Here is a 17,833-nt window from a genome sequence, read left to right as displayed (position 1 = left end):
TACTGCCAAGAGATGAGCTATAGGTGTACCTACCGTAGGAGTCCCCTTGAAGCCTACCATTGACTGTGTACATACCCAGCGTGCGACAGAGCTATAGGTGTACCTACCGTAGGAGTCCCCTCGAAGCCTACCATTGACTGTGTACATACCCAGGATGTAACAGAGCTATAGGTGTACCTACCGTAGGAGTGCCCTCAAAGCCTACCATTGACTGTATACATACCCAGGATGTAACAGAGCTATAGGTGTACCTACCGTAGGAGTCCCCTCGAAGCCTACCATTGACTGTGTACATACCCAGCATGCGACAGAGCTGGTTTTTGACCCGACAGAGTTTTGACCCGTTTTTGTTGGTTATGTTGTCATAGTTGTGCCTAGGGGGGTATACGAGGGAGGAAATGCTGTCACCTCTAGGTAGGTGTTTGTCCCCCTGTTTGCTGAGGGTGTCAGGTTCTTGTTCAGTTCTTGTCTTTCTCTCTCGGTCTCGGTCTCGGTCTCTCTCTGTATCTCTCTCTCTCTCTCTCTCTCTCTCTCTCTCTCTCTCTCTCTCTCTCTCGGTCTATCTATCTCTTTCCCTTTCTCTCTCTCTCTTTCTCTCTCTCTCTCTCTCTTTCTTTCTCTTCCTCTCTCTTCTCTCTATCTTCTTCTTTGTGATTAGCTGATGGTCTCATACAAGCATGGCTTCTCGATCAGACTCATCACTGCAGTGTTGCTAATCAACCTCCATTCACTTACTGTATAGTAGCCTTAGAAGGGAGGAGAAGGGAGGGGGAGGGGGAGAGGGAGGGAGGGAGGGAGAGAGAGAGAGACATGGGATTATGAAGAGATGGTATATATAATAACATATTGCAAAACTCCTCAAAAATAACCTCCAACCCACTGGCTTGTGTGGGAAGGGTTAAGATGCCTGTACTGTTAACACAGCAAGACGAGATAGATTCAAAACACTCTAGACGGAGGCGTTATGCTCTGGCAGCCTTTGTTGGGGTTCTGAACATCGATGATGATGATGATTATGATTGATTAATGTGGATTAAGGCAGCTCCCCGCACTTCTCTGATTCAGAAGGGTTGGGTTAAATGCAGAAGACACATTCAGTTGAACAACTGACTAGGTATCCCCCTTTCCCTAATTTAACCTTTATTTAACTAGGCAAGTCAGTTAATAACAAATTCTTATTTACAATGACGGCCTACTCCGTCCAAACCCCGACGACGCTGTGCACCGCCCTATTAGACTCTCAATCACGGCCAGATATGACACCAACTCATTCCATATCTTCATCTTCACTATTTTTTTCATTGTAGAATAATAATGAAATAACACATATTGAATCATGTAGTAACCAAAAAAGTGTTAAACAAATGAAAATATATTTTATATTTGAGATTCTTCAAAGTAGCCACCCTTGGCCTTGATGACAGCTTTGCACACTCTTGGCATTCTCTCAACCAGCTTCATGAGGTAGTCACCTGGAATGCATTTCAAGTTAATGTGTGAAATTTCTTTCCTTCTTAATGCATTTGAGCCAATCAGTTGTGTTGTGACAAGGTAGGGATGGTATACAGAAGATATCCCTATTTGGTAAAAGACCAAGTCCATATTATGACAAGAACAGCTCAAATAAGCAAAGAGAAACAACAGTCCATCATTACTTTAAGACATGAAGGTCAGTCAATCCAGAACATTTCAAGAAATGTGAACGTTTCTTCAAGTGCAGTCGCAAAAACCATCAAGTACTTTGATTAAACTGGCTCTCATGAGGACCGCCACAGGAAAGGAAGACACAGAGTTACCTCTGCTGCAGAGGATAAGTTCATTAGAATCAACTGCACCTCAGATTGCAGCCCAAATAAATGCTTCACAGAGTTAAAGTAACAGACACAACACAACATCAACTTTTCAGAGGAGACTGTGTGAATCAGGTCTTCATGGTCGAATTGCTACAAATAAACCACTAAGGACACCAAAAATAAAAAGTGACTTGCTTGGGTCAAGAAACACAAGCAATGGACATTAGACTGGTGGATGATGAGTCCAAATTTGAGATATTTGGTTCCAACCACCGTGTCTTTGTGAGACGAAGAGTAGGTGAACAGATGATCTCTGCATGTGTGGTTCCCACCGTGAAGCATGGAAGAGGAGGTGTGATGGTGTGGGGGTGCTTTGCTGGTGACACTGTCTGTGATTTATTTAGAATTCAAGGCACACTTAACCAGCATGGCTACCACAGCATTCTGCAGCGATACGCTATCCCATCTGGTTTGGGCTTAGTGGGACTATCATTTGTTTTTCAACAGGACAAAACATGACTCCAAGCTGGGATATTTGACCAGGAAGGAGAGTGATGGAGTGCTGCATCAGATGACCTGGCCTCCACAATCATCCGACCTCAACCCAATTGAGATTTGGGATGAGTTAGACCGCAGAGTGAAGGAAAAGCAGCCAGCAAGTGCTCAGCATATGTGGGATCTCCTTCAAGACTGTTAGAAAAGCATTCCTCGTGAAGCTGGTTGAGAGAATGCCAAGAGTGTGCAAAGCTGTCATCAAAGTAAAGGGTGGCTATTTTGAAGAATCTAAAATATATTTCGATTTGTTTAACACTTTTTTGGTTACTGCATGATTCCAAATGTGTTATTTCATAGTTTTGATGTCTTCACTATTATTCTACAATGTAGAAAGTAGTAAAAATAAAGAAAAACCCTTGAATGAGTAGGTGTGTCCTAACTTTGACTGGTACTGTAGATGATGTGGAGTACAGAGCCGTGACGGATCTAGATTACCTATTTATATGACTGCACTCTGAGTGACCTGGTGAGATGAGCTCTATTGGAGTTCTATGGTTGGTGTTGAAACGGTCCACATTAATTGGGATAGCATTCTGCTGAGTGTGCATTGTGAATGAGTGGTTTTGATCATTCTGCTGAGTGTGCATTGTGAATGAGTGGTTTTGATCATTCTGCTGAGTGTGCATTGTGAATGAGGGGTTTTGATCATTCTGCTGAGTGTGCATTGTGAATGAGTGGTTTTGATCATTCTGCTGAGTGTGCATTGTGAATGAGTGGTTTTGATCATTCTGCTGAGTGTGCATTGTGAATGAGTGGTTTTGATCATTCTGCTGAGTGTGCATTGTGAATGAGTGGTTTTGATCATTCTGCTGAGTGCATTGTGAATGAGTGGTTTTGATCATTCTGCTGAGTGTGCATTGTGAATGAGGGGTTTTGATCATTCTGCTGAGTGTGCATTGTGAATGAGTGGTTTTGATCATTCTGCTGAGTGTACATTGTGAATGAGTGGTTTTGATCATTCTGCTGAGTGTGCATTGTGAATGAGTGGTTTTGATCATTCTGCTGAGTGCATTGTGAATGTTTTGATCATTCTGCTGAATGAATGGGGTTTTGATCATTCTGCTGAGTGTGCATTGTGAATGAGTGGTTTTGATCATTCTGCTGAGTGTGCATTGTGAATGAGGGTTTTGATCATTCTGCTGAGTGTGCATTGTGAATGAGGGTTTTGATCATTCTGCTGAGTGTGCATTGTGAATGAGGGGTTTTGATCATTCTGCTGAGTGTGCAGGGGTTTTGATCATTCTGAGTGTGCATTGTGAATGGGGTTTTGATCAAGTGTGCATTGTGAATGAGGGGTTTTGATCATTCTGCTGAGTGTGCATTGTGAATGAGTGGTTTTGATCATTCTGCTGAGTGTGCATTATGAATGAGTGGTTTTGATCATCTCTGCATTGTGAATGAGGTTTTGTGCATTGTGAATGAGAGGTTTTGATCATTCTGCTGAGTGTGCATTGTGAATGAGAGGTTTTGATCATTCTGCTGAGTGTGCATTGTGAATGAGAGGTTTTGATCATTCTGCTGAGTGTGCATTGTGAATGAGTGGTTTTGATCATTCTGCTGAGTGTGCATTGTGAATGAGAGGGGTTTTGATCATTCTGCATTGTTTTGAATGAGAATGGTTTTGATCATTCTGCTGAGAGGTTTTGTGCATTGCATTGTGAATGAGTGGTTTTGATCATTCTGCTGAGTGTGCATTGTGAATGAGAGGTTTTGATCATTCTGCTGAGTGTGCATTGTGAATGAGAGGTTTTGATCATTCTGCTGAGTGTGATCATTCTGCTGAGTGTGCATTGTGAATGAGAGGTTTTGATCATTCTGCTGAGTGTGCATTGTGAATGAGAGGTTTTGATCATTCTTGCTGCTGAGTGTGCATTGTGAATGAGTGGTTTTGATCATTCTGCTGAGTGTGCATTGTGAATGAGGGTTTTGATCATTGCTGAGTGTGCATGAGTGTGAGGTTTTGATCATTCTGCTGAGTGTGCATTGTGAATGAGTGGTTTTGATCATTCTGCTGAGTGTGCATTGTGAATGAGAGGTTTTGATCATTCTGCTGAGTGTGCATTGTGAATGAGAGGTTTTGATCATTCTGCTGAGTGTGCATTGTGAATGAGTGGTTTTGATCATTCTGCTGAGTGTGCATTGTGAATGAGAGGTTTTGATCATTCTGCTGAGTGTGCATTGTGAATGAGAGGTTTTGATCATTCTGCTGAGTGTGCATTGTGAATTGTTTTGAATGAGCATTGGAATTTTGATCATTCTGCTGAGTGTGCATTGTGAATGAGAGGTTTTGATCATTCTGCATTGTGAATGAGTGTGCATTATGAATGAGTGGTTTTGATCATTCTGCTGAGTGTGCATTGTGAATGAGTGGTTTTGATCATTCTCTGCATTGTGAATGAGGGTTTTGATCAGTGAGTGCATTGTGAATGAGTGGTTTTGATCATTCTGCTGAGTGTGCATTGTGAATGAGTGGTTTTGATCATTCTGCTGAGTGTGCATTGTGAATGAGAGGTTTTGATCATTCTGCTGAGTGTGCATTGTGAATGAGAGGTTTTGATCATTCTGCAGCTTGTTTTTATCCTCCTCTGGGAATAATAATGTAATGAAGTTCTCTTTTGAATCTGTGATCCACCTAGAAAGTGAAAATGGTTATTTGAAGCTCAAACAGACCATCTGACAAAATGTAGAGTGATTTCGACTGAATTTCAACAGTCTGGCAGTATGACTGGGTGAGATGTCGTCAGAATCCTGTGTGAACAGGTTCCAGTGTTTTAAAATCTGAACACAACGGACAAATCGGAATCCGTCCAGTTGAGATGATTCTAGATTTTATCCGTCTGTGTGAACGACAGTCCTTCACCTCCACAATGTGAAGCCAGCTTTAGTTTCACCCACTCTCTCAAGAGAGTCTGAGTCAGTCCTTGATTAAAGGGAGAGAATGGAAAGTGTCAGTACTGCACACCTCCATGGTTATGTCCCAAATGGCACCCTATTCCCCATATAGTGCACTTATTTTGCCCACTACTGAAGTAGTGCACTATATAAGGAATCATGTGGAATTTGGGACACACACCATGGCTATTATTAACCCTGTGTTCTCTCATCTAATCTCCTCTCATCTAATCTCCTCTCCTCTCATCTAATCTAATCTCCACTCCTCTCATCTAATATCCTCTCCTCTCATCTAATATCCTCTCATCTCCTCTCCTCTCCTCTAATCTAATCTCCTCTCCTCTCATTTAATCTCCACTCCTCTCATCTAATCTCATCTCATCTCATCTTCTTTCTACTCCTCTCTTCTCATCTAATCTCCTCTCATCTAATCGCATCTCCTCTCATCTAATCTCCTCTCCTCTCCTCTCATCTAATCTCCTCTCATCTAATCTCCACTCCTCTCATCTAATGTCGTCTCATCTAATCTCCTCTCCACTCCTCTCATCTAATCTCCTCTCTTCTCATCTAATCTCCTCTCCACACATTTCATCTAATCTCCTCTCCACTCCTCATCTAATCTCCTCTCATCTCTACACCTCTCATCTAATCTCCTCTCCACTCCACTCCTCTCATCTAATCTCCTCTCCTCTCATCTAATGTCCTCTCATCTAATCTCGTCTCCTCTCCTCTCCTCTCCTCTCCACTCCTCTCCTCTCCACTCCACTCCACTCCACTCCACTCCACTCCACTCCACTCCACTCCTCTCCTCTCTCCTCCAGATGAGGACCCAGACAGTGCTGTGGATGACCAGAGACAGTGACTACCGCAGTGAGACCAGTAACAGCATCCCTCCCCCCTACTATACCACGTCTCAGCCCAACGCCTCCGTCCACCAGTACCCCATCAGAGACCAGCAGCACCGCCAGGGGACCCGCCCCTCCTCCTATCCCCCTTCCAACAGCTGTGCCCCCCTCGACTACCACCAGAGGACCATCAGGTATGTGTGTCTCTCCTGCTCCTCTGTCTGTATATTCCCTGGTCTCCTGCTCCTCTCTGCCTGTATACTCCCTGGTCTCCTGCTCCTCTCTGCCTGTATACTCCCTGGTCTCCTGCTCCTCTCTGCCTGTATACTCCCTGGTCTCCTGCTCCTCTCTGTCTGTATACTCCCTGGTCTCCTGCTCCAGCTCAGTGCTTACCTTGCAGGTATGTTCCTCTCAGCCTGAGGAAAAGACACACTACCCTGACTGTGTCCCCTGACTTTGTCCCCTGATTGTGTCCCCTGACTGTGTCTCCTGACTGTGTCCCCTGACTGTGTCTCCTGACTGTGTCCCCTGACTGTGTCCCCTGACTGTGTCCCCTGACTGTGTCCCCTGACTGTGTCCGCTGCTCGCTGCTTCTTCGTACATTATTCAACAAACAATCTCATGGTCAATACTGCACAAACATGTTGATGTGTGTGAGTGTGTGTATCCTCTCCTCCTCTCCTTCTCTCTTCATTGCTCTCCCTCTCTCTCCTCTCTCTCTCTCTCCTCTCTCCCTCTCCCTCCCTATCCTCCCTCTCCCCCTCATCTCCCCTCTCACCCCCTCCCTCGCTCCCACCTCTCTCCCTCTCCCCCCTCTCCCCCCTCTCTCTCCCCTCTTCACATCTCTCTCCCCCTCTCTCCCTCTCTTCTTTGCTCACCCCCTCTTCCTCTGTCCCTTCTCCCTCTCCCTCCCTCTCTCCCTCCCTCTCTCCCCTTATGTCCCCCCTCTCTCCCTCTCTCTCCATTCTTTCTTTAATAGCCTCATTTATCATGGAGTATAAATACTCCTCCCGTGTTTGTTCCCTGCGAGGATGCTTGTTCTTTTTCATTTGTCAGCTTTCTGTTCTGCTCTATTTCTCTCTCTCTCTCTCTCTCTCTCTCTCTCTCGTTTTCTCTTTCCTTCTCTCTCTTCCTCCTTATCTCTCTCTCTTTCTCCTTATCTCTCTCTCTTTCTCCTTATCTCTCTCTCTTTCTCCTTATCTCTCTCTCTTTCTCCTTATCTCTCTCTCTTTCTCCTTATCTCTCTCTCGTTTTCTCTTTCCTTCTCTCTCTTCCTCCTTATCTCTCTCTCTTTCTCCTTATCTCTCTCTCTTTCTCCTTATCTCTCTCTCTTTCTCCTTATCTCTCTCTCTTTCTCCTTATCTCTCTCTCTTTCTCCTTATCCCTCTCCCTTTCTCCTTATCTCTCCCTTTCTCCTTATCGCTCTCTCTTTCTCCTTCTCTCTCTCTTTCTCCTTCTCTCTTTCTCCTTCTCTCTCTCTCTTTCTCGCTCCTGTCTCTCTCTCATTTATTTCTCTCTCTGTCTAACATTGCTGTTTTGCTTACCTCTTATCGATTAACCATCAGTTTAGTGGGTTTTACCTTCACAGTCAGGTGTTATAGCAGAGTGTTTTACTATTGCTCAGGGATGCTCTGGATATTGTGTACTTTACGAAAGTGTCTGTATGTCTGTCTGCCCCTCCATGGAAATGATTATTTCTTACTCTTCTTTTCCTTCCTCATTTTCCACTTCCTCCCTCCTCCACCTTTCTCTCGTCCTGTCTCTACTTCCTCCCTCCTCCACCTTTCTCTCGTCCTGTCTCTACTTCCTCCCCCTCTCGTCCTGTCTCTACTTCCTCCCTCCTCCACCTTTCTCTCGTCCTGTTTCTACTTCCTCCCTACTCCACCTTTCTCTCGTCCTGTCTCTACTTCCTCCCTACTCCACCTTTCTCTCGTCCCGTCTCTACTTCCTCCCTCCTCCACCTTTCTCTCGTCCTGTCTCTACTTCCTCCCTCCTCCACCTTTCTCTCGTCCTGTCTCTACTTCCTCCCTCCACCTTTCTCTCTCCACCTTTCCTCTCATCCCTGTCTCTACTTCCTCCATTCCTCCCTACTTCCTCCTCCCACCTTTTTCTCTCGTCTACTTCCTCCCTCCTCCACCTTTCTCTCGCCCTGTCTCTCCTCCCTCCTCCACCTTTCTCTCGTCCTGTCTCCTCCACCTTTCTCTCATCCTGTTTCTCTTCCTCCTCCCACCTTTCTCTCGTCCTGTCTCCTCCACCTTTCTCTCGTCCTTCCACTTCCGTCCTCCTCTCTTTCTTTGCCCTCACTTCCTCCCTCCTCCACCTTTCTCTCGTCCTGTCTCTACTTCCTCCCTCCTCCACCTTTCTCTCGTCCTGTCTCTCACTCTTCCACTCTTCTTTTGCCCTCACTTCTCTTTCTCCTCCCAACGCTCCTCTCCAGCCCTACGGGGAGCTATGCGTCGTCGGCAGAGTTGAGTCGCTGCAGCAGCCAGCTGAGTGAGGAGGAGTACGGCCCGGAGTACAGAGAGAGGGATCCTTACGATGAGAACGACTCTTACCACTCCTGTCACTCCTCTGTCACCTACAGCAAGGGCTCTCCCGACTGGGACCCTGACGAGACCCAGGGGGGGTACAGCGATGAGGGGGGCTACAGTAAGGACGGGGGTGAGGAGGGGGCCCTCTATGAGGAGGATGACGGGGGCCTGTATGAGGAAGAGGGGACATATGAAGGAGAGGAGGGCGAGATTTATGACGATGAGGATTACCCTCTGGACGGCACCCTCAGTGAGGATATGGAGGTCCCCTACACCCCCACCCCCACCAGCACGGCACCCCCCACACTCAACGTCCCCGGTGCTTCTAGACCCCCCCTGGAAAAACAGCCTTCTCTGCATCAACATCAGGCGCCACCCGGCCAGCCGCCCAGCCAAGCCCCAAATCAAGCCCACCCTCCGGCCATGGCTCCAGGAGGACAGCCCCTGGGTCAGCCACCCACCCAGGCCCCTCAACCACAGTCTCAGCCCCAGCCAGTCCCCGGACCAGCACCAGCCCAGTCCTTCTTTTCCATGGCAAAGCCCTTCTCAGCAGCAGTAACAGGCCTGGCCTCATCTTTTCTGTCTTCTGGACTCCCCACTGCCCAACCTGCCCAGCCTCACCCCCCAGGCTCACAACCCCAGCCTCACCCCCCAGGCTCACAACCCCAGCCTCACCCCCCAGGCTCACAACCCCAGCCTCACCCCCCAGGCTCACAACCCCAGCCCCAGTCTACCTCCTCCATTCCCCCGTCTCTCCCTGCCACCGGGGCCCCTTCCCCTCAGGGCACCCAGTCCACAACCACTGGCCCTCCCTCCCAGCCGACCCCCTCCACTGCCCCCCCCTCTCAGGCCCAGCCCCCTGCCCAAACAATTCCCCAATCAGAGGGGCCCGATTCCAAACCCCCCCTGCCGGAGGACCAAGACCTTCTAGAGGAAAACGAACCCCTTCCACCCGAGGTTAGGATCCCCACCCCCATAGAGGAGGAACCCTCCATGGAAGACGAGGAGCTGAGGTTTGACGAGAGCCACCCCCCCACCCCCATAGAGGAGGTTGAGCCCATCCCTGAGAGGTAAACCCCCCTCCCAAATCTCTAATCTTTTAGCCTTTCTGTTCTATGGGAGCAACAGGGGCATTTGTTTTATTGGGCCACCATATTGGGTGGACTGAAAAACAACATGAACATGCGTCTGAAATGACCCCCTATTCCCTACATAGTGCACTATCTTTGACCAGTGTTCCCTACATAGTGCACTATCTTTGACCAGTGTTCCCTACATAGTGCACTATCTTTGACCAGTGTTCCCTACATAGTGCACTATCTTTGACCAGTGTGTGCACTATCCCTACATAGTGCACTATCTTTGACCAGTGTTCCCTACATAGTGCACTATCTTTGACCAGTGTTCCCTACATAGTGCACTATCTTTGACCAGTGTTCCCTACATAGTGCACTATCTTTGACCAGTGTTCCCTACATAGTGCACTATCTTTGACCAGTGTTCCCTACATAGTGCACTATCTTTGACCAGTGTTCCCTACATAGTGCACTGTTCCCTACATAGTGCACTATCTTTGACCAGTGTTCCCTACATAGTGCACTATCTTTGACCAGTGTTCTTTGACCTACATAGTGCACTATCTTTGACCAGTGCACTATCTTTGACCAGTGTTCCCTACATAGTGCACTATCTTTGACCAGTGTTCCCTACATAGTGCACTATCTTTGACCAGTGTTCCCTACATAGTGCACTATCTTTGACCAGTGTTCCCTACATAGTGCACTATCTTTTGACCATAGTGCACTATCTTTGACCAGTGTTCCCTACATAGTGCCCTATCTTTGACCAGTGTTCCCTACATAGTGCCCTATCTTTGACCAGTGTTCCCTACATAGTGCCCTATCTTTGACCAGTGTTCCCTACATAGTGCCCTATCTTTGACCCCTACATAGTGCCCTATCTTTGACCAGTGTTCCCTACATAGTGCCCTATCTTTGACCAGTGTTCCCCATACATAGTGCCCTATCTTTGACCAGTGTTCCCTACATAGTGCCCTATCTTTGACCAGTGTTCCCTACATAGTGCCCTATCTTTGACCAGTGTTCCCTACATAGTGCCCTATCTTTGACCAGTGTTCCCTACATAGTGCCCTATCTTTGACCAGTGTTCCCTAGTGTTCCCTACATAGTGCCCTATCTTTGACCAGTGTTCCCATACATAGTGCATAGTGCCCTATCTTTGACCAGTGTTCCCTGCACATAGTGCACTATCACTATCTTTGACCAGTGTTCCCTACATAGTGCACTATCTTTGACCAGTGTTCCCTACACTATCTTTGACCAGTGCACTATCTTTGATCAGTGTTCCCTACATAGTGCACTATCTTTGACCAGTATTCCCTACATAGTGCACTATCTTTGACCAGTATTCCCTACATAGTGCACTATCTTTGACCAGTATTCCCTATATAGTGCACTACTGTTGACCAGGGAGAGGGCCATTTGGGACCCAGAATGGAGTTGTTCTCAGTCCTGTTCTTGTCGCTGTAGTGGTCCTGCAGATGAGGAGCCCAAGGAGCCGGTGGACCCGTCGCTGCGGGCCAGAGAGAACTGGCTACGAATCATCAACAGGGTCCAACAGCAGCTTCGGGAGGTAAGATCTCCCACTCAAACCTTATTCCCCAGTCCCATACAACTGTCCCGGTCCCATACAACTGTCCCGGTCCCATACAACTGTCCCGGTCCCATACAACTGTCCCGGTCCCATACAACTGTCCCGGTCCCATACAACTGTCCCGGTCCCATACAACTGTCCCGGTCCCATACAACTGTCCCGGTCCCATACAACTGTCCCAGTCCCACACAGCTGTCCCAGTCCCACACTGCTGTCCCAGTCCCACACTGCTGTCCCAGTCCCATACTGCTGTCCCAGTCCCATACTGCTGTCCCAGTCCCATACTGCTGTCCCAGTCCCATACAACTGTCCCAGTCCCATACTGCTGTCCCAGTCCCATACTGCTGTCCCAGTCCCATACTGCTGTCCCAGTCCCATACTGCTGTCCCAGTCCCATACTGCTGTCCCAGTCCCATACTGCTGTCCCAGTCCCATACTACTGTCCCAGTCCCATACTGCTGTCCCAGTCCCATACTGCTGTCCCAGTCCCATACAGCTGTCCCAGTCCCATACAGCTGTCCCAGTCCCATACAGCTGTCCCAGTCCCATACTGCTGTCCCAGTCCCATACTGCTGTCCCAGTCCCATACTGCTGTCCCAGTCCCATACTGCTGTCCCAGTCCCCTGCTGTCCCAGTCCCATACTGCTGTCCCAGTCCCATACTGCTGTCCCAGCTGTCCCAGTCCCATACTGCTGTCCCAGTCCCATCCTCTGTCCCATACTGCTGTCCCAGTCCCATACTGCTGTCCCAGTCCCATACTGCTGTCCCAGTCCCATACAACTGTCCCAGTCCCATACTGCTGTCCCAGTCCCATACTGCTGTCCCAGTCCCACACTACTGTCCCAGTCCCAGTCAAATTCAACTGTCCGTATCCCCAGCCCTATAACCCATCCTCTTGCCCTATCCCCAGCCCTATAACCCATCCTCTTGCCCTATCCCCAGCCCTATAACCCATCCTCTTGCCCTTGCCCTATACCCCATCCCCTATCCCCAGCCCTATAACCCATCCTCTTGCCCTATCCCCAGCCCTATACCCCATCCTCTTGCCCTATCCCCAGCCCTATAACCCATCCTCTTGCCCTATCCCCAGCCCTATAACCCATCCTCTTGCCCTATCCCCAGCCCTATAACCCATCCTCTTGCCCTATCCCCAGCCCTATAACCCATCCTCTTGCCCTATCCCCAGCCCTATAACCCATCCTCTTGCCCTATCCCCAGCCCTATAACCCATCCTCTTGCCCTATCCCCAGCCCTATAACCCATCCTCTTGCCCTATCCCCAGCCCCCCATCCTCTTGCCCTATATAACCCATCCCTGCCCTATCCCCTTGCCCTATGCCCCCCAGCCCTATAACCCATCCTCTTGCCCTATCCCCAGCCCTATAACCCATCCCTCTTGCCCTATACCCCATCCCCAGCCCTATAACCCATCCTCTTGCCCTATCCCCAGCCCTATAACCCATCCTCTTGCCCTATCCCCAGCCCTATAACCCATCCTCTTGCCCTATCCCCATCCTCTCTTGCCCTATCCCCAGCCCTATAACCCATCCTCTTGCCCTACCCCATCCCCATCCTCTTGCCCTATCCCCAGCCCTATAACCCATCCTCTTGCCCTATCCCCAGCCCTATAACCCATCCTCTTGCCCTATCCCCAGCCCTATAACCCATCCTCTTGCCCTATCCCCAGCCCAGATGAAGGGAGGAAGCCCTATAACCCAGCCCTATCCCCAGCCCTATACCCCATCCTCTTGGCCCTATAACAGCCCTATCCCCAGCCCTATAACCCATCCTCTTGCCCTATCCCCACACATTTCCCCAGCCCAGATGAAGGGAGGAAGAAAAGTCTCTGAAGTACTTTTTGCAGAGCTTTGAAAAATGAATGTGATATGCATTATTTACTGCCAAAGCAGCGTGAATGGGTTCCCGATGTGCATTTAGATACAGCAGTGCAGACCTAATGTGTCTTACACAGTATACAATTCATATTTTAAATGATCTGAAGATACATTTTATATAGATGTTGGTGCACATTTGCCCTTGGTATGGAAAATAACTCACTCAACTCTGTCTTTCAGTCATACAGAACAGCTAAAATAATTGATTTGAACGTTTACTTTGGCTTGATTGATTTGTTTATTAGTTCGCGCACATTTCTTCACATATCATTTTGCTAATCATTATTTTTGTATAGAATTAATAATCACTTTCTTTGATGTTTATGTTGGTGTTTGTCACTGTGTTTATGTTTTGGTATTTTGTTGATTTCCCTTATCACCCCTTTTGTTTTGTTTTTTTGTTTTTTGTCCCACCTTCTTTCCAGTTTCATGTCATTGTCATAGCGATACTCACATGCACTCTGGTCGGCCATGATTGGAGCAGATTGACAGGTGGGTACAAAGTGATTGGTTGTTCAAGATAATGGATGACCTGTTGGCCAATGATGTTTCAGTAATGTCCTGCAGTGCTCACATTCATTTTCGCTTTAATTTGACCTTTTCCATTTCACTTGTCAACAACTACGTTGCATAATCTTATCCAATGTTTCCTTGTTAGAATTTCATGGATACTCTGCACATTCATTATTATGATTTTTGAACTGTAACAATCTCTCAGCAAAGCCCATAGAACTGAACGACAGTCAGGTGAAATTAGCAAGAAACTTTTCCATCAATATCTTTGTAGTGTTGCCTGCAAAATCAATCCATAACATACTTGTTTATACCTCTTCATATTCTGACGCAGTATGATTTTGCTTTCAGTAGTTCTTCATGGGTTTATGATCATTCTGCCTGTGCAGATTCAAGCTGGCCTTAGATAAAAACCAAACAAACAGAGTCATGATGTGGGAGGCAGAATCCCAAGGTTAAATGAGTAATAACTCTCTCTCTCCCTCTCTCTCTCTGTGTCTCTCTCTCTGTGTCTCTCTCTCTGTGTCTCTCTCACACTGTCTCTCTCTCTCTATGTGTCTCTCTCTCTGTGTCTCTCTCTCTCTGTGTCTCTCTCTGTGTGTCTCTCTCACACTCTCTCTCTCTCTGTGTCTCTCTCTCTGTGTCTCTCTCTCTGTGTCTCTCTCTGTGTTTCTCTCACACTGTCTCTCTCTCTCGCTGTCTCTGTGTGTCTCTCTCACTTTCTCTCTCCCTCTCTGTGTCTCTCTCTGTATGTCTCTCTCTCTGTGTCTCTCTCTCTGTGTCTCTCTCACACTGTCTCTCTCTCTCTCTTGCTGTCTCTCTCCCTGTCTCTCTCTCTCTTGCTGTCTCTCTCTCTCTGTCTGTTTCTCTCTCTGTCTGTCTCTCTCTCTCTCTCTGTCTCTCTCTCTCTGTCTCTCTGTGTCTCTGTCTGTGTCTCTCTCTGTGTGTGTGTGCCTCTCTCTCTCTCTGTGCCTCTCTCTCTGTGTCTTTCTCTCTCTCGCTCTCTCTCTGTCTGACTCTCTCTCTCTGTGTGTCTCTCTCTCTATGTGTCTCTCTCTCTCTCTCTCTCTGTCATCCATAACGCTAAAGCAGGCTAAATTAAATAGCCTAAATTATACAGAAACAAATAAATTATTCAACATAGGCTACGTCACCAGAAAGCATGGTTTGGCCAAAGAGGATCATTAGCTTCTTGTTTTAAATATCATTGCTTACAGTCGCGCGCGGCAAATACCAAATAGATGATTGTTGAGCATCTAGCAATATTACAAAATACAATCGAGGGAAAACATAGTTCGTAAAGCAAATGGCTATTGCTGTAAAGAGATGACAAAGAAAAGACTCTAATCTGTATTTTTAGTTGTAAAAATTCTTAACTTAATTAAGCAAATGGGGTGGCAGTGTAGCCTAGTGGTTAGAGCATTGGACTAGTAACCAAAAGGTTGCAAGATCAAATCTCTGAGCTGACAAATCTGTCATTCTGCCCCTGAACAAGGCAGTTAACCCACTGTTCCTAGGCTGTCATTGAAAGTAAGAATTTGTTCTAAACTGACTTGCCTAGTTAAATAAAGGTGAAATATATATAATTTAAACAGTATAGCCTATCTTATTGGCACCAAAGATATAGCATCGGCCAGTGTGCATATTCACTCTTTATCGTTGTTGGGTCAGTGCCACTTGAACGTTTTTGTTGGTTGACAAGGTGTCCCTTCTCGTGGGCCAATTATATGGATCCTACAACATCGTTTTTATTGATCTGTTTGTCGGTCTCAGCAGAGTAGGCTACCCTGTAATGTTTGGTGTATATAAAAGGATGATGCTAATGTTCCAGTCTTAGAAAGTGTAGAAGAAATGCATGAAATGTGTTTATAAAAGGCCAAATCGTTCCTGTGCAAAGAAAGGAGAAGTGTATCTGATATAGTCTCCTCTACACCACTGCACGCTCAGCATGGAACCGTCTGTTTTGAGAACAGTGATTAAGTTGTATTATTGGCCTGTTTATGACTATCCAGTCTACTTATCACATTAGGATTACCAGGCTATCTTTCATAAGTCTGTAAATGCCATGATGCATGGAATGCTTTTTTATGGTGAAAATTAGCTTCCCCAAACTCACATGCTGCAAAGGTGTGTTCAGTTAAAGCCGCTGTTTGGGAATGGTATGTCTACTTTGGGACTTTTGAATTAATTATATACATGTTTACCCATTGATCCTTGAAGAATGTGTTTTTCTTCTAATCATAGACTTAATATGCCCTTATAGGTCTATGGCAGAGCTGCTCAGTTCCAGGGCTTGAGGGACAAAGAATGGCTGGTTTTGGCTGGTCAATTCATGTCATTGGCCTGAGAGTTCACTCACCGGGTGTCCCAATTCTGAGCGGTTTCTTCAGTAGAAGGTCCTCCTCGAGGTCTCTGTAGAAGTGATTTCACAGTTTACTAGGTCTAATTTAGCTCTGACTTAGAGAAGGAATGAGAGGGAGGGAGGGAGGTGGGAACAAGAGAAGGAAGGAAAGAGTGAAGAGAATAAAGAGAGAGATAAAAATAGAGGTAGAGAGAGAATTGCGTCTGTGCAGTTTTAAGAGCATTCTCTGAGGTCTGAGGTAGTCATCAGTGGTGGAAAAGGTCTGGATATCCCCGTTAGAGGGCTCGGGGCATCCTCCCCCACAAGGAAGAAAAAAATCTAATTTTCCAGCTAAATCCTGCACTCTAGTGCACTCCTGACATGCTCCTCAAGGCCGGCCCGCTCATTAGGCAGGATAAAGCGGCAGTTTTTGGCAGCAGATTGATGAAGGTAGCATTTTCTAAGCTAAACTGACCAAGACGCACCTCCATCAACACATAAAACCTCACATAATTCTGCCCAAAAACAATGAGCATTTCCCTCAACCAAGTGGCATATAGGCTTTTTAAGTGAGCGCTGATGCCACCCTGTGATGAGCAGTGTCCACTTTGTCAAAGCCAGGGATGCAAAATATTTCTCTTGTCCATTCCCAGCACGCCTCTCCAGTGTGCTGTTGGAGAGACGCGTCACTGCAGCGCTCCACCAACGTTCAATTAAACAAATTATCTAACATAAATCATGTAGCAGATATAGGATATAGTAGAAAGAGCCTTTTATTTAGCCTACAGGATGGAGATACAATGTATGACAATGTAAATCAAATAGCCTAACCTAAATGGTGCCCAAACAAATACAAAATGTTCTAATAAACAATATATCCTAAAAACAGGACAAGTCAAAGTAAGTTTGGTTTCTATTGCGAAAAATAAAATAATTCTGCATTTCCCGCTGTGTAAACACATTGCCAATAGGCTCAGGATAACTCCTGATAAGGTTGGATAGCTGATATTCAGAGCTTAAAAAGACAAACGGATTATTCACTGGAATCAGGACTAGTAACAAACAGTGGGCCTACCACGTGGATGGCATTCATAACATTCCATTGTGGCCGACATGGTAGGCTACACCCCAGTATGCACAGACCGACGCTGACACCATTTGGACGTCTTGTTTGGTCCTGTCCGTACCAGTCTTGATGTCCACGGACGTTGGTTTTTGGTCCAGTCCGGATCAAATTTGAACCAATCATAGGCATTTATGTTTGGTTCAGATTTTGTCCAGTCTGGACCAGCCTTGATTTGGCCCAAACATAGACGTCTATAAATTATGCCTTTTCAACTTTCATTCAAAATCGAAAATCAACCTAATTTCAATGTCTGAAAAAATACGTATTTTAGACGTCTTTTCGTCATAATGCCCAGGACCGGCCCTGATGCCCTGATGCTTTCAAAAGAGTAACTGTACTCTTCTCTCTCTCCTCCTCCCCGTCTTCTCTGTCTCTCTTCCCCCTCTCTCTCCAGGCACGAGGAGAGACATCCAATTCTTTGTGGTTTGGTAAAGGAGGGTGAGTTATCAGTCACATCCACTAACTCTACCCCTTTACTCAGTACAGTTAACACAATGAGATTAGCATTGGCATATTTATAGTACACGCTGTTTTAAATAGAATAGTACTACAATAATCATTAAATCAATGATTGCTAAATATGTTCAACTGTAAAGTGTAAATGTTCAGATTTTCTTCTTAAAAGAGAGCCTGTCTCAGATAGTGTTTCCTGCGCTGGCCCCAGTCCAGT

At 46.5% G+C, this 17,833-nt stretch overlaps 1 protein-coding gene across 1 annotated transcript in view; it reads left to right on the top strand.

The window, feature by feature from the left end:
• Positions 1 to 17,833, top strand: part of LOC135510634 (protein unc-13 homolog A-like) — a 103,608-nt gene that overhangs the window by 38,433 nt on the left and 47,342 nt on the right. The window contains 5 exon segments of the mRNA XM_064931714.1: positions 6,062 to 6,090; positions 6,092 to 6,279; positions 8,523 to 9,686; positions 11,166 to 11,268; positions 17,558 to 17,601. Coding sequence (XP_064787786.1) covers positions 6,062 to 6,090; positions 6,092 to 6,279; positions 8,523 to 9,686; positions 11,166 to 11,268; positions 17,558 to 17,601 — 1,528 coding nt within the window.

This window comes from Oncorhynchus masou, chromosome 3 (assembly GCF_036934945.1).
Source record: "Oncorhynchus masou masou isolate Uvic2021 chromosome 3, UVic_Omas_1.1, whole genome shotgun sequence".
In the NCBI taxonomy this organism is placed as follows: domain Eukaryota; kingdom Metazoa; phylum Chordata; class Actinopteri; order Salmoniformes; family Salmonidae; genus Oncorhynchus; species Oncorhynchus masou.
The sequence above is the reverse complement of the archived record's forward strand: the minus strand, read 5'-3'. Positions and strand labels throughout refer to the sequence as shown.